This window comes from Salvelinus alpinus, chromosome 28 (assembly GCF_045679555.1).
Source record: "Salvelinus alpinus chromosome 28, SLU_Salpinus.1, whole genome shotgun sequence".
NCBI classification, from domain to species: Eukaryota; Metazoa; Chordata; class Actinopteri; order Salmoniformes; family Salmonidae; genus Salvelinus; species Salvelinus alpinus.
Window position 1 is genome coordinate 20,643,575 of NC_092113.1, and position 13,956 is coordinate 20,657,530.

General features: G+C 42.3%; 1 protein-coding gene across 3 annotated transcripts; it reads right to left on the minus strand.

Moving 5' to 3' along the window:
* Nucleotides 1–7,969: 7,969 nt before the first annotated feature.
* Nucleotides 7,970–12,477, minus strand: tardbpa (TAR DNA binding protein a). 3 transcript variants are annotated; one of them, XR_011671385.1, is made up of 7 exons: nucleotides 11,721–12,477; nucleotides 11,242–11,405; nucleotides 10,998–11,138; nucleotides 10,711–10,881; nucleotides 10,509–10,593; nucleotides 9,563–9,709; nucleotides 7,970–8,846 (listed from the first exon to the last, which is right to left on the minus strand). XR_011671385.1 is itself a non-coding variant. In XM_071372159.1 (5 exons), the coding sequence occupies exons 1-5, from the start codon at nucleotides 11,959–11,961 to the stop codon at nucleotides 10,129–10,131; spliced, it is 1,182 nt and encodes a 393-aa protein (XP_071228260.1). In that variant the 5' UTR covers nucleotides 11,962–12,477; the 3' UTR covers nucleotides 8,908–10,128. The 3 variants fall into 3 exon arrangements, 1 of the variants encoding a protein (XP_071228260.1); XR_011671384.1 differs by having other exon boundaries at nucleotides 9,563–10,593; XM_071372159.1 differs by lacking the exon at nucleotides 7,970–8,846 and having other exon boundaries at nucleotides 8,908–10,593.
* Nucleotides 12,478–13,956: the final 1,479 nt, after the last annotated feature.

A 13,956-nucleotide genomic window follows, 5' to 3' on the forward strand; every position in this document is an offset into this window, starting at 1 on the left:
GACTCCAATCAAGTTGTAGAATCTCAAGGATGATCAATGGAAACCGGATGCACCTGAGCTCAATTTCGAGTGTCATAGCAAAGGGTCTGAATACTTATGTAATATTTTTTATATATATACATTTCTAAAAACCTGTTTTCATATTGTCATAATGGTGTATTGTGTGTAGATTGCTGAGGTTTTTATTTAATCCATTTTAAAATGAGTCTGTAACGTAACAAAATGTGGAAAACGTCAAGGGGTTTGAATACTTTACGAAGGCACTGTATATGGGTCATTTGCATTTCTTAACTCATGAAACCACACTATCCTTAGTTTTACGCTAACAATATTTTGCTCATTGTGTGCCCCTTTCTGTCCCATAATTCGGTCCATTTACCATACCTGTTTGACTCAAAAGCACTCCAAGGCAAAATAAACTGCTTCAAACAATGGGCAACATTCATGCATGTGATCTAACAGACCACGAGCAAAGAGGTCAAGTTTGAATGTCTACTGAATTACACCATAGTATCTTGTTTATCATCCAGCCTATCCAATGGATGGCAACTAGTTATTTTATAGATGTCCATGCAGAAAAATATACATCTTAATTTCATTAACCTCATACCTCCAGCACTCATATTTAGCCTGAAATCATCATCCCTGAGATCAGTTAGAAGATTGAATCCAACATGTCATGTCAGCAGCATGACAATCAAGCCCAGCATACAACCCACTAGACCAGTCCACCAGCTCTGGCGAGTTTAATGGAGAGTAATTCCCGTTTTATGCACTTTTCCCTCTATGCATAATATGACCACATTTGTGGCCTGCTGGAGGTCATTTTGCAGGGCTCTGGCAGTGCTCCTCCTTGCACAAAGGCGGAGGTAGCGGTCCTGCTGCTGGGTTGTTGCCCTCCTACGGCCTCCTCCACGTCTCCTGATGTACTGGCCTGTCTCCTGGTAGCGCCTCAATGCTCTGGACACTACGCTGACAGACACAGCAAACCTTCTTGCCACAGCTCGCATTGATGTGCCATCCTGGATGAGCTGCACTACCTGAGCCACTTGTGTGGGTTGTAGACTCCGTCTCATGCTACCACTAGAGTGAAAGCACCGCCAGCATTCAAAAGTGACCAAAACATCAGCCAGGAAGCATAGGAACTGAGAAGTGGTCTGTGGTCACCACCTGCAGAACCACTCCTTTATTGGGGGTGTCTTGCTAATTGCCTATAATTTCCACCTGTTGTCTATTCCATTTGCACAACAGCATGTGAAATTTATTGTCAATCGGTGTTGCTTCCTAAGTGGACAGTTTGATTTCACAGAAGTGTGATTGACTAGGAGTTACATTGTGTTGTTTAAGTGTTCCCTTTATTTTTTTGAGCAGTGTATATATATATATGGAGAATGGTGTTATTTATATACACTGCTCAAAAAAATAAAGGGAACACTAAAATAACACATCCTAGATCTGAATTAATGAAATATTCTTATTAAATACTTTTTTCTTTACATAGTTGAATGTGCTGACAACAAAATCACACAAAAATTATCAATGGAAATCAAATTTATCAACCCATGGAGGTCTGGATTTGGAGTCACACTCAAAATTAAAGTGGAAAACCACACTACAGGCTGATCCAACTTTGATGTAATGTCCTTAAAACAAGTCAAAATGAGGCTCAGTAGTGTGTGTGTGGCCTCCACGTGCCTGTATGACCTCCCTACAACGCCTGGGCATGCTCCTGATGAGGTGGTGGATGGTCTCCTGAGGGATCTCCTCCCAGACCTGGACTAAAGCATCCGCCAACTCCTGGACAGTCTGTGGTGCAACGTGGCGTTGGTGGATGGAGCGAGACATGATGTCCCAGATGTGCTCAATTGGATTAAGGTCTGGGGAACGGGCGGGCCAGTCCATAGCATCAATGCCTTCCTCTTGCAGGAACTGCTGACACACTCCAGCCACATGAGGTCTAGCATTGTCTTGCATTAGGAGGAACCCAGGGCCAACCGCACCAGCATATGGTCTCACAAGGGGTCTGAGGATCTCATCTCGGTACCTAATGGCAGTCAGGCTACCTCTGGCGAGCACATGGAGGGCTGTACGGCCCCCCAAAGAAATGCCACCCCACACCATGACTGACCCACCGCCAAACCGGTCATGCTGGAGGATGTTGCAGGCAGCAGAACGTTCTCCACGGCGTCTCCAGACTCTGTCACGTCTGTCACATGTGCTCAGTGTGAACCTGCTTTCATCTGTGAAGAGCACAGGGCACCAGTGGCGAATTTGCCAATCTTGGTGTTCTCTGGCAAATGCCAAACGTCCTGCACGGTGTTGGGCTGTAAGCACATCCCCCACCTGTGGACGTCGGGCCCTCATACCACCCTCATGGAGTCTGTTTCTGACCGTTTGAGCAGACACATGCACATTTGTGGCCTGCTGGAGGTCATTTTGCAGGGCTCTGGCAGTGCTCCTCCTGCTCCTCCTTGCACAAAGGTGGAGGTAGCGGTCCTGCTGCTGGGTTGTTGCCCTCCTACGGCCTCCTCCACGTCTCCTGATGTACTGGCCTGTCTCCTGGTAGCGCCTCCATGCTCTGGACACTACGCTGACAGACACAGCAAACCTTCTTGCCACAGCTCGCATTGATGTGCCATCCTGGATGAGCTGCACTACCTGAGCCACTTGTGTGGGTTGTAGACTCCGTCTCATGCTACGACTAGAGTGAAAGCACCGCCAGCATTCAAAAGTGTCCAAAACATCAGCCAGGAAGCATAGGAACTGAGAAGTGGTCTGTGGTCACCACCTGCAGAACCACTCCTTTATTGGGGGTGTCTTGCTAATTGCCTATAATTTCCACCTGTTGTCTATTCCATTTGCACAACAGCATGTGGAATTTATTGTCAATCAGTGTTGCTTCCTAAGTGGACAGTTTGATTTCACAGAAGTGTGATTGACTTGGAGTTACATTGTGTTGTTTAAGTGTTCCCTTTATTTTTTTGAGCAGTGTATATATATGGATAAGGAACGTCTTTATATATATATAAATAACACCATTCTCCATGGACTGTAATTTACAAATGTTTCAGAGCTATTGATAATGAGTAAGCCGTTTGGATAAGGGGATTCTAAATATAAATGACAATTGTTTTAGATTTTACCGTACGATCGCTGGAGACGTGAAACCAGTCTTAAGCCAGCAAACTGAAGCATATCAACATGTCACCTTTTCCACAGTGAAGTTTATGAAATGCGTGCCTTATAACTTAAGATATAGGCTTCTGTAGCCATGAGCAAATGACAGTGCAGCACCAAACCTACGAAGTTGATTTATGATTTCTAGAATCTTTTATTATATGCCCGGACTTTTCACTCTATCGTGTTAAATATTAGCTAATATTGGTAGTCACCGTCAATTATACACACATACACTTTAGCCACCTGGCGCAAGGTTCAAGATGACTGGATCGTTGTCATCACAGTTCCATGATTAGTGAGGTTTATTAGAGTAGATTCATAGGACTATTGTTCAACCCCTATTGTACACTTTTCTCACCTTCCAATTGAATTGAACAATTTATTATGGCAACTTTCAGGATAAATCAAACAACAAGGTTCGCTAAACCAGTTTTTTTTTAAATTATTGATAAATACAGTTGAAGTCGGAAGTTTACATACACCTTAGCCAAATACATTTAAACTCAGTTTTTCACAATTCCTGACATTTAATCCTAGTAAAAATGTCCTGTTTTGGCCAGTTAGGATCACCACTTTATTTGAAGAATGTGAAATAATAGTAGAGAAATAAATAATAGTAGAGAGAAGATTTATTTCAACTTTTATTTCTTTCATCACATTCCCAGTGGGTCAGAAGTTAACATACACTCAATTCGTATTTGGTAGCATTGCCTTTAAATTGTTGAACTTGGGTCAAACGTTTCAGATAAGTTGGGTGAATTTTGGCCCATTCCTCCTGACAGAGCTGGTGTAACTGAGTCAGGTTTGTAGGCCTCCTTGCTCGCACGCACTTTTTCAGTTCTGCCCACACATTTTCTTTGAGGCCAGGGCTTTGTGATGGCCACTCCAATACCTTGACTTCGTTGTCCTTAATCCATTTTGCCACAACTTTGGAAGTATGCTTGGGGTCATTGTCCATTTGGAAGACCCATTTGTAACCAAGCTTTAACTTCCTGACTGATGTCTTGAGATGTTGCTTCAATATATCCACATAATTGTCCGTCCTCATGATGCCATCTATTTTGTGAAGTGCACCAGTCCCTCCTGCAGCAAAGCACCCCCACAACATGATGCTGCCACCCCCGTGCTTCATGGTTGGGATGGTGTTCTTCAGCTTGCAAGCGTCCCCCTTTTTCCTCCAAACATAACGATGGTCATTACGGCCAAACAGTTCTATTTTTGTTTCATCTGACCAGAGAACATTTCTCCAAAAAGTATGATCTTTGTCCCCATGTGCAGTTGCAAACCGTAGTCTGGCTTTTTTATGGCTGTTTTGGAGCAGTGGCTTCTTCCTTGCTGAGCAGCCTTTCATGTTATGTCGATTATAGGACTCATTTTACTGTGGATATAGATACTTTTGTACCTGTTTCCTCCAGCATCGTCACAAGGTCCTTTGCTGTTGTTCTGGGATTGATTTGCACTTTTCACACCAAAGTGTGTTCATCTCTAGGAGACAGAACACGTCTCCATCCTGAGCAGTATGATGGCAGCGTGGTCCCATGATGTTTATACCTGCGTACTATTGTTTGTACAGATGAACGTGGTACATTCAGGCGTTTGGAAATTGCTCCCAAGGATGAACCAGACGTGGAGAGGGTTACAATTTTCTTTCTGAGGTCTTGGCTGATTTCTTTTGATTTTCCCATGATGTCAATCAGAGGCACTGAGTTTGAAGGTAGGCCTTGAAATACATCCACAGGTACACCTCCAATTGACTCAAATGATGTCAATTAGCCTATCAGAAGCTTCTAAAGCCATGCCATCATTTTTCTGGAATTTTCCAAGCTGTTTAAAGGCACAGTCGACAGAGTATGTAAACTTCTGACCCACTGGAATTGTGATACAGTGAATTATAAGTGAAATCATCTCTGTAAACAATTGTCGGAAAAATGACTTGTGTCATGCACAAAGTAGATGTCCTAACCGACATGCCAAAACTATAGTTTGTTAACAAGAAATTTGTGGAGTGGTTGAAAAACGAGTTTTAATGACTCCAACCTAAGTGTATGTAAACTTCCGACTTCAACTGTATGCGAGAATGCTATTCATTGACTACAGCTCAGCGTTCAACACCATAGTGCCCTCAAAGCTCATCACTAAGCTAAGGACCCTGGGACTAACACCTCCCTCTACAACTGGATCCTGGACTTCCTGACGGGCTGCCCCCAGGTGGTAAGGGTAGGTAACAACACATCTGCAACGCTGATCCTCAACACGGGGGCGTGCTCAGTCCCCTCCTGTACGCCTTGTTCACTCATGACTGCACGGCCAGGCACGACTCCAACACCATCTGATGACACAGCCTGATCACTGACAACGATGAGACAGCCTATAGGGAGGCGGGTCAGAGACCTGACCGTGTGGTGCAAGGACAACAACCTCTCCCTCAACGTGATCAAGACAAAGGAGATGATTGTGGACTACAGGAAAAAGAGGACCGAGCACGCCCACATTCTCATCAACGGGGCTGCAGTGGAGCAGGTTGAGAACTTCAAGTTCCTTGGCGTCCACATCATCAACAAACGGACATGGTTCAAGCACACCAAGACAGTCGTATAGTTGGCATGACAAAGCCTATTCCCCCTCAGGAGACTGAAAAGATTTGTCATGGGTCCTCAGATACTCAAAAAGTTATACAACTGCAAGATCGAGAGCATCCTGACTGGTTGCATCACTGCCTGGTATGGCACTACAGAGGGTAGTGCGTAGGGCCCAGTACATCACTGGGGCCAAGCTTCCTGCCACCCAGGACCTCTATAGCAGGCGGTGTCAGAGGAAGGCCCTAAAAATTGTCAGAGACTCCAGCCACCCTAGTCATAGGCTGTTCTCTCTGCTACCGCATGGCAAGCGGTACCGGAGCGCCAAATCTATGTCCAAGTGGCTTCTAAACAGCTTCTACCCCCAAGTCATAACACTCCTGAACATCTAATCAAATGGCCACCCAGACTATTTGCGTTGTCCCCCCCCCCCTCTTTTACACTGCTGCTACTCTCTGTTATCATCTATGCAGTCACTTTAATAACTCTACCTACATGTACATACCTCAATTACCTCGACTAACTGGTGCCCCCGCACACTGACTCTGTACCGGTACCCCCTGTATATAGCCTCGCTATTATTATTTTACTGCTGCTCTTTAATTATTTGTTACTTTTATTTATTTGTAGGTATTTTTCTTAACTGCATTGTTAGTTAAGGGCTTGTAAGCATTTCACTGTAAGGTCTACACCTGTTGTATTCGGCGCATGTGGCAAATAAAATTTGATTTGGTAAATAGCTCGGGATGAGGCTGGAGAAATGTAACCACTTTAAAATTCAAGGACTGACCATCCATGAGATCAAAATTACAGTCTTAACCATGGGCTCTACTCAATCCTTGGCGCTAAAGATCCGGTTTATGGCACTACTGACAATTAAAGGTATTGTTTCCGCAGTCGTGGAGACCGCATTCACAGCTTGATTGGAAATTACCTTTACATTTTGGCACGGATCTTCTGCAATATGGATTGAATCCAGCCCCATGTCAAAGGTCAAATAGGGGGTGCTTATTTTTGTACTGTTTCACACATGTAGAAGTGTGTGGTGTGAAATGGAAATGTGTTTTTTGCATATCCCACTCCCCCGAGATGACCTCAGAGTGGGGTCACGGCCAGGGATCAGCCATTATTGACTCTGGAGACTCTGGAGCAATTAGGGGTAAGTGCCTTGCTCAAGAGCAGATCAACAAATTTTTCACCTAGTCGGCTCAGGGATTCAAACTTTAGGTTACTGGCCCAACTCTCTAACCGCTAGGCTACCTGACGCCCTGTTTTGAGACTATCGTGTTTGTTTTACTCCTTTGTTGATAAACAATGTAATTGTAAACAATCTTATTTTGGAGCCTGATGGGTTTAGATCAGGGCTCTCCAACCCTGTTCCTGGAGTGCTACCCGCCTGTAAGTTTTTGCCCCGAACCCAGTTGTAAATAATTTGATTCAGTTTATAAATCAGCTAATTATTAGAATCAGGTGCGCTAGATTAGGGTTAGAGTGAAAACCTACAGCAGGGTTTCCCAAAACCCACCAATCATCAAGCTTTAATTATTTGGAACAGCTGTGTAGTGCTAGGGCAACAACCAAAACTTGCACCCAGGGAGGGCCCCAGGACCAAGTTTGGGAAACCCTGACCTACAGTACAGTAGCTCTCCAGGAACAGGGTTGGACAATTGAACTAAGATCATGAGGCATTTATAAATTGTATACTTCACAAATCAATGGGTGTAGATCATGAATTTAATAGTCAAAAAATGTACGTAGCAAGTGCAGATTGCCCCTTTAAATCAACACTGCCTTTAGCTGACATTTGGCTGTCAATTAGTTTTTACATATTTGAATGATTTATGCAAATTCAAAAGTTCTTAAATCTATTAAATGAATAAGACTCAGATGCCACATGAAAAGTTGTGGGCCAGACTTTGTTACGATTTGCTACCACCTGGAGGTTGAAATGTTATTTGCCATATCAAAGACAGTCAATTGGGTATGAGCCAGTTAATAAGCAAATTGCACATATTCTCAATGAGATTGCCTGGCTGTCACTCTCCAATTGTCTAAATTCAACAAATTACAGAGTTGATCTATAAAAGATATTGCTCCAATGTTGCCTTAGGGCTGCCACACTGACTCAAATTTAAGAGATTGTGAACTCTGCACCAAATATGGTGCTGGCTGCTGAAAGACATAGCCTTGTCTAAACAGAGAAATACAACAAATTATTACAAATTTAAAACTTTATTTTACACTTCAGTGAACTAAAAATAAGAGTTCCATGTCTGTACATAAGTAACACAATTTGTGAGGGGTATACTATAAAGTAGGTTCAATTAGTTAGCCAGCTAACTTTGATAAAGAACCAGAAGCTAAACTTACATATGTGTTGTTGGTTGTTCGAGTCAATTAGACCATGCCCAAAAGTTTTCAAAATATATAGGCAAGTTAGCTGGCTAACTCATTGAACCTGCCACTGGCGAGTTCAAGAATTTTCCAAATATCTAAAACCCTGTAAAACTGACTCGAGTCACTCCCCTTTACAGCCGTAAAATAATTTAAGGTCCCGTAAATCCAACAAAACTTGTACATTTCGAACCACATGAAAAAGAGATCAACGGAATACTTTTAATAAAAGCCTTTAACTTAAATCTTTCCATTTACAATAACCGATGGCTGTATTGGGACAAAGCATAAATGAATGACACAAAAGGAATCTTTCAAATGTAAGATTTAGAGTCGGGTCATTTCTAAAAAAAAATATATATATATATATATATATAAAAAAAGGACTCAACAAAAACATGGTCACTAAATAGCAGGTAATTCGTTACATAAATTAAATGTTGGCGTTGCTTTTAAAATGTACTTGTTTGAAGGTATACAACTAAATACCTCTGCCCAATTTGAGAATGGTCTGTTATAAATTTCAGTGGGGTGATCCAAGGGGTCTTGTTAGTGAGGTGAAGAAGTCCCTTTCCAGGCATAAGGCATTCTGCAGCCCCCAACCAACAGTGCAAACTCCAGTCTTCAACTTCCCGAAAATTGACTTCACTCTGGGGTTCAGATGTAAACCTGGGCCAGCCGTGTCCAAGGTCCCCCCTATACATGCGAATTAAAGTGTTGGCAGTACAATTAATGTTAAGTAAAAAATAAGTCACTGTAAGGTAGGCAAAATACCTAGTCAAATTTTATTTGAGAATTCCCTTTGATTCACAAAACATAAAATGCATTCAAAAACACGCCAACAAACTTTCAATAGGGACTTGTCAAACGCTCGCCACTGCACCCTCTTAAGACACACGAGTTCACTTGCACATCACTCCTCCAAGCTCCCCCAGTGCTCTCAACACAGAATCACCGACAGGTCACATTTTCACACAAAGGGGGTAGGTAGGAACAAGAAGAAAATAAAGCACACAGCATTCACATCAAATCAGACAGCAAGAAAGGATACAAATATCCATAGCGCTAAACATTCCACTGTATTTAAGATTAAGTTTGATAGAAATATTAGAGAAAGGAGACTTTGGGGATCTCAATATGCGATAAATGTCCTTTTGATGGTCATATGGAACACACTCGTACTTGCTTCTTCCTTTCACACTCGCACAAAGCCACAGGTTATTCTTAACTCTCGCAGACATCTGGCCCTTTAGCATCGCACAACCAGTCCTCTTCACACTTGCTTTCTTTCCCGTTCGCTCACTCAGTCTCACTCTTTGGCCACCACCAATCGCATTGTTCTCAAAAGCGATACAAAAAGCAGACAAGATTTGTATATCCATGAAGAGGGGAGAAAAAAAGGCAACACCCACCGTCTAACACAGTATATGCAGAGTGAAGCTGTGTCTTTTGATGGCAAAGCATTTACACATGGGAAGAGGGGTACCGATACTGAGTTCGGTCGAACATTGCTGCCAACGAGGGGCTTCTTCCCGGGAAATTCGAAAACAGTTGGTTAACTGTTGAAGAGATTTTCATGAAGGCGTTTCCATAAAACGGTAAACAAAGATACAATCAACTGCATACAGAGATTAAACATCAAACCCAATTCAATACCATATACACGTGGTTGGGGGGGGCTGTCGTGATACTCAAATATCTACTTAGCATGCAGTCATCGGATGTCTTATACAAAATAACTTTTTCTCAAAAAAATAATAAACTACATGTGTAGTAGTTTACCATTAACTATACACTTCAACCACTCGCACTCATTTCCTACAGAATTAGTCACACACACACAATTAATGTCTTCTTTAACAAAACGACAAAAAAGGCAAGTTTTAAATAGCAGGGACATATGATATGACTAACTCTTTCTTGCCCCTCAAAATACTTACCAGATTAATCTAGAAATAAGACTTTCAATCAAAGCGCTCTACATTCCCCAACCTGATGACTTTGACTCCATAGAGGTGCCAAAGCCAGAGCTGAACCCACTGCCGGCGGCAGAGTTAGTGCCTGCAGCCCACCCAAGACTAGCTGAGCTGGGGCTGCTGTAACTGGTGCTGCTAGAACTATAGGCTTGGCTTTGATCTCCGGTGGCACTCGTCTGCCCGGCGACGGCGGTGCCTGCCACATTGGTCTGACCCTGCTGGTTCGCCAGCATACTTTGCAGAGCGGCAGCCATCATGGCTGGGTTAAGGCTAAAACCCCCAAAATTCACCCCGCTACTGCCACTGCTCGGTAGCCCTCCACGACCACCGCCATAGCCCTGACCCCCGAACCCACCAGCCCCACGATCCATCATTTGCCTACTATTATTGTGCTTAGGCTCGGCGTTGGAGATGTGCACGCTGACACCCTTGATGATCAGGTCCTCTCCGCACAATGCTGAGGCAACCTAGAGAGACGGGGACGGGTGGATGAGATGATTCAACACGCAAACCAACCAGTGTAATCTGCGTACCACGTCAAGTCTTGACCCAACAGGTTGAGGGATGGCCATAGGAAAACATACCTGGTCGTCTGAGAAAGTGACAAATGCAAATGCCCGGAAGGGTTTGGGAATGAAGACGTCGGTGACCTCGCCATACTGCATGAAGAACTGCCGGAGCTCATCGGTGGTAATGTCCTCTGTGCAGCGACCAACAAAGATTTTACAGTTGCGCATGGGCTCATCAGGCCCTGCCTATCATGAAAATAAGAGAAAGCACTTGAGTATTTTACCTGCACTGGGAATAGAACAAAATGGAGACTTAAGGAAAGTATTCAAATGAGAGTACTCCTTACATATTGATTAAATACCTTAGAGTTTGGTAGTTTGCAGTCACACCATCTTCCATCGATCATGTGTCGCTGAGAAATCACTTTGGATTGAGTCTCATACTCAGTGAACCGAACAAAGCCAAACCCTTTTGAGTTCCCAGTCTTGACATCTCTTTTGACCTGCAGAGAGAGGCAGAGAGTGAAAAGTATGATTATTGACATGCATGGTTACCTCCATGACATACATCAACCATTAAACCAAATCTTGATACGGTTGTGTTACCTGCACCATGATGACTTCTCCAAAAGTGGCGAAGTAGTCTTTCAAATCTTGCTCAGATGTTTTCCATGGCAACCCAAGGATAATGAGGTCTGATGTTCTATCAATACCTCTCTTCATTTTTACAGCAGAGGCAGCATCCATTTCATCCATCTTCCTTTTGTTATCTGACACAGGAATACAAAATGTTGTAAGATACAGCGATAAGACAAATTCAAAATGCAGTCAAGAAAAATAATTCGTCATTAGCCTAAACACGAGCAAAATAGCTAGCTTGGCAATATACATGTTAAGTAGTTCTGATAGTGTTGTTAACTAAGGCCAATAAACTTTTCGTGCACCAACTTTAGTTAATTGGTAACTCACTAAATGAGGCTGCATAGCTACTGTTACAAGTACTAGCTAGTTACGCATGACTGTGCACACTGTACAGTCAGTCAAACGTAGCTAGCTAGTACTGGTCGCTAGCTAGTACACCTTACCTTTTGGGTAGTTGACGACGTACACCAGACTACCCCAGTCATTCTCAGGTGCATGCAAGATGCCCTCAACTAGACGGACGCCTCGCATGCACTGAGACGCAGGGCTCCTGTAACGTAGGCCGCACGCTCCGGGAAACTGGGCTGCTACTGTTGACAGCAAAACAGTGCCATCATCCTCAGATGGGATCTCCATTGGCTCTTCGTTTTCATCCTCTCCCACGCGAATGTACAACTCTGCCATGGTCTCTAAATTAGATTAGTAAGTAACGTAAACTAGCTAGCTAATGGCTAATTCACGTTCACAAAGCTGATGGCGCACGCGGGGTTGTCAATTGTTAGCTAGCAAGCCAGTTGGCCTAGCAATATTCCAAAGGGCTTCTAATCTAGCTATCTTAATAAAATCACAAAGACACAAGTTATAATTTATACGTTCACGGGCCATACGTCTATTTTGAAGTTTAAAAAAAACGAGATTTGGCGTCAGAGCTGAAAGGGCCCTCTTTTAACGGCCTAAAAAACAACGCACACTTGCAAAATGACGGGCTAGCAGCAGGATCTCGCCCGCATACGATACAAAAATATTGGACTCAACTTCTTTACTAGTTCAAAAACGAGGTCGACCCGGTTCTTGAATTAAATTATAAAACCAGCATAACTACACCTCAAATTTCTGAGACGAAAATATTATATGAAAGTCGTCAGCTAATCTCCTTTACCTTCAAACTTCTAAAATGTCCGCTTTGCTAGTACACAAATTATGACGTCAGTTTCGTACGGTAACAAAGGAACCTTCAAAATAAAAGCCCACATTCCAACCAGTTTTGCCTACTGGGTAGATTATTAGGTAATTAGTTAGTTAAACTGGGATAGTCACCCTCAATTCTTAGGGCCCGGAAGGAGAGCCAGAGTCTCAAGCCCTCTATTCTCATTCTGTGGACTCACACCTCCATGTACTCTGAGAAGCATTCCACATCTCCCTCTGAAAATACATTTAATTTCAGTGGGTTGGTTCTAGTGTTGCAGGCTACCTGTAATTTACCAAAGTTACCAGAATCTTTGGTAATTTAGGTAATTTATACTTGAATAACTTTTTAAAAAACGTATTAATATACTATACAGTTTTTGTATGGCTTGTGACAGCAGCCATACTTTAGATGTTGTAAGAATTATTTCTGATTTATAGTTATTATTATTTATAATTATTATTCCTCTTACACCGTTTAAACTAGAAACGCCGTTCAAACTTTAAAAAGTGTAGACTGGTCTGGAATAGTATGCTTGCATAAAACTGTGTATACATATATATATATATATATATAACTATTACATTTTTTGTCTCATGGGATTTCCTCAGCATTCTAAAGGTCCCATTGTGACATCATAACACCCAACATTCTATTCTATTCACTGTAAAAAAAAAAAAAAACTTTTGACACAAAATCAAAAATCAGCTACTTTGAATACTTTCCCAACAATTTAGACAAAAAGTTAGAGCATATGAAATCTGCCTCTACTTCTCTGCTATTCAATTCTGAAACAGAACAGAACGATCTTCTACCAACAAAAAATGACAACTGTTTTAATAAACCCATCAACTACTTTTCATCTCAAGTTTTACAAACAACTGAAATTTTACTTACCCAGCACTTTAGCCAAAAACCAAGAGAGAATGACATATTGGTATACTTCTCTTCTATTCAAATCTGGAATCAGAACAGATTTATCTTCTACCAATCAAAAACAACAGCTGTTTTAGTTCTGCATCAACTACTTTTCGTCTACACTTTTACAAAACAACTGAAATGTTGACCACTTACCCAGCACTTTAGACAAAAACTTAAATGGTATGACATCTTGGTCTACTTCTCTGCTATTTAAATCTGGAATCAGAACAGAACCATCTACTACCAATCAAGAGATACAGCTGTTTTAGTAACCACATCACCTAATTTACCACTGCCATGAATTAACTGCCATGGAACTTTTCAGAACTTACAAATTATAACAATGGGGGGTCACATAAAACTTATTATGCTACACAGTACTGTTTGTTTACATATAGTTAGTTATCTTTTACCTTTAGTACTGGTCTGTAGTCTGCCTTGCACAGTAGTAAACCCGCATCCAGCTGGCGGCGCTGATGTGCAATTCTTTGCTCGCCACCCCACTAGTACCAAGCCATTTAAAAAAAAATGTTGATCAGAACACTGAAGTAGGGTTGAATAATACTTTGTTT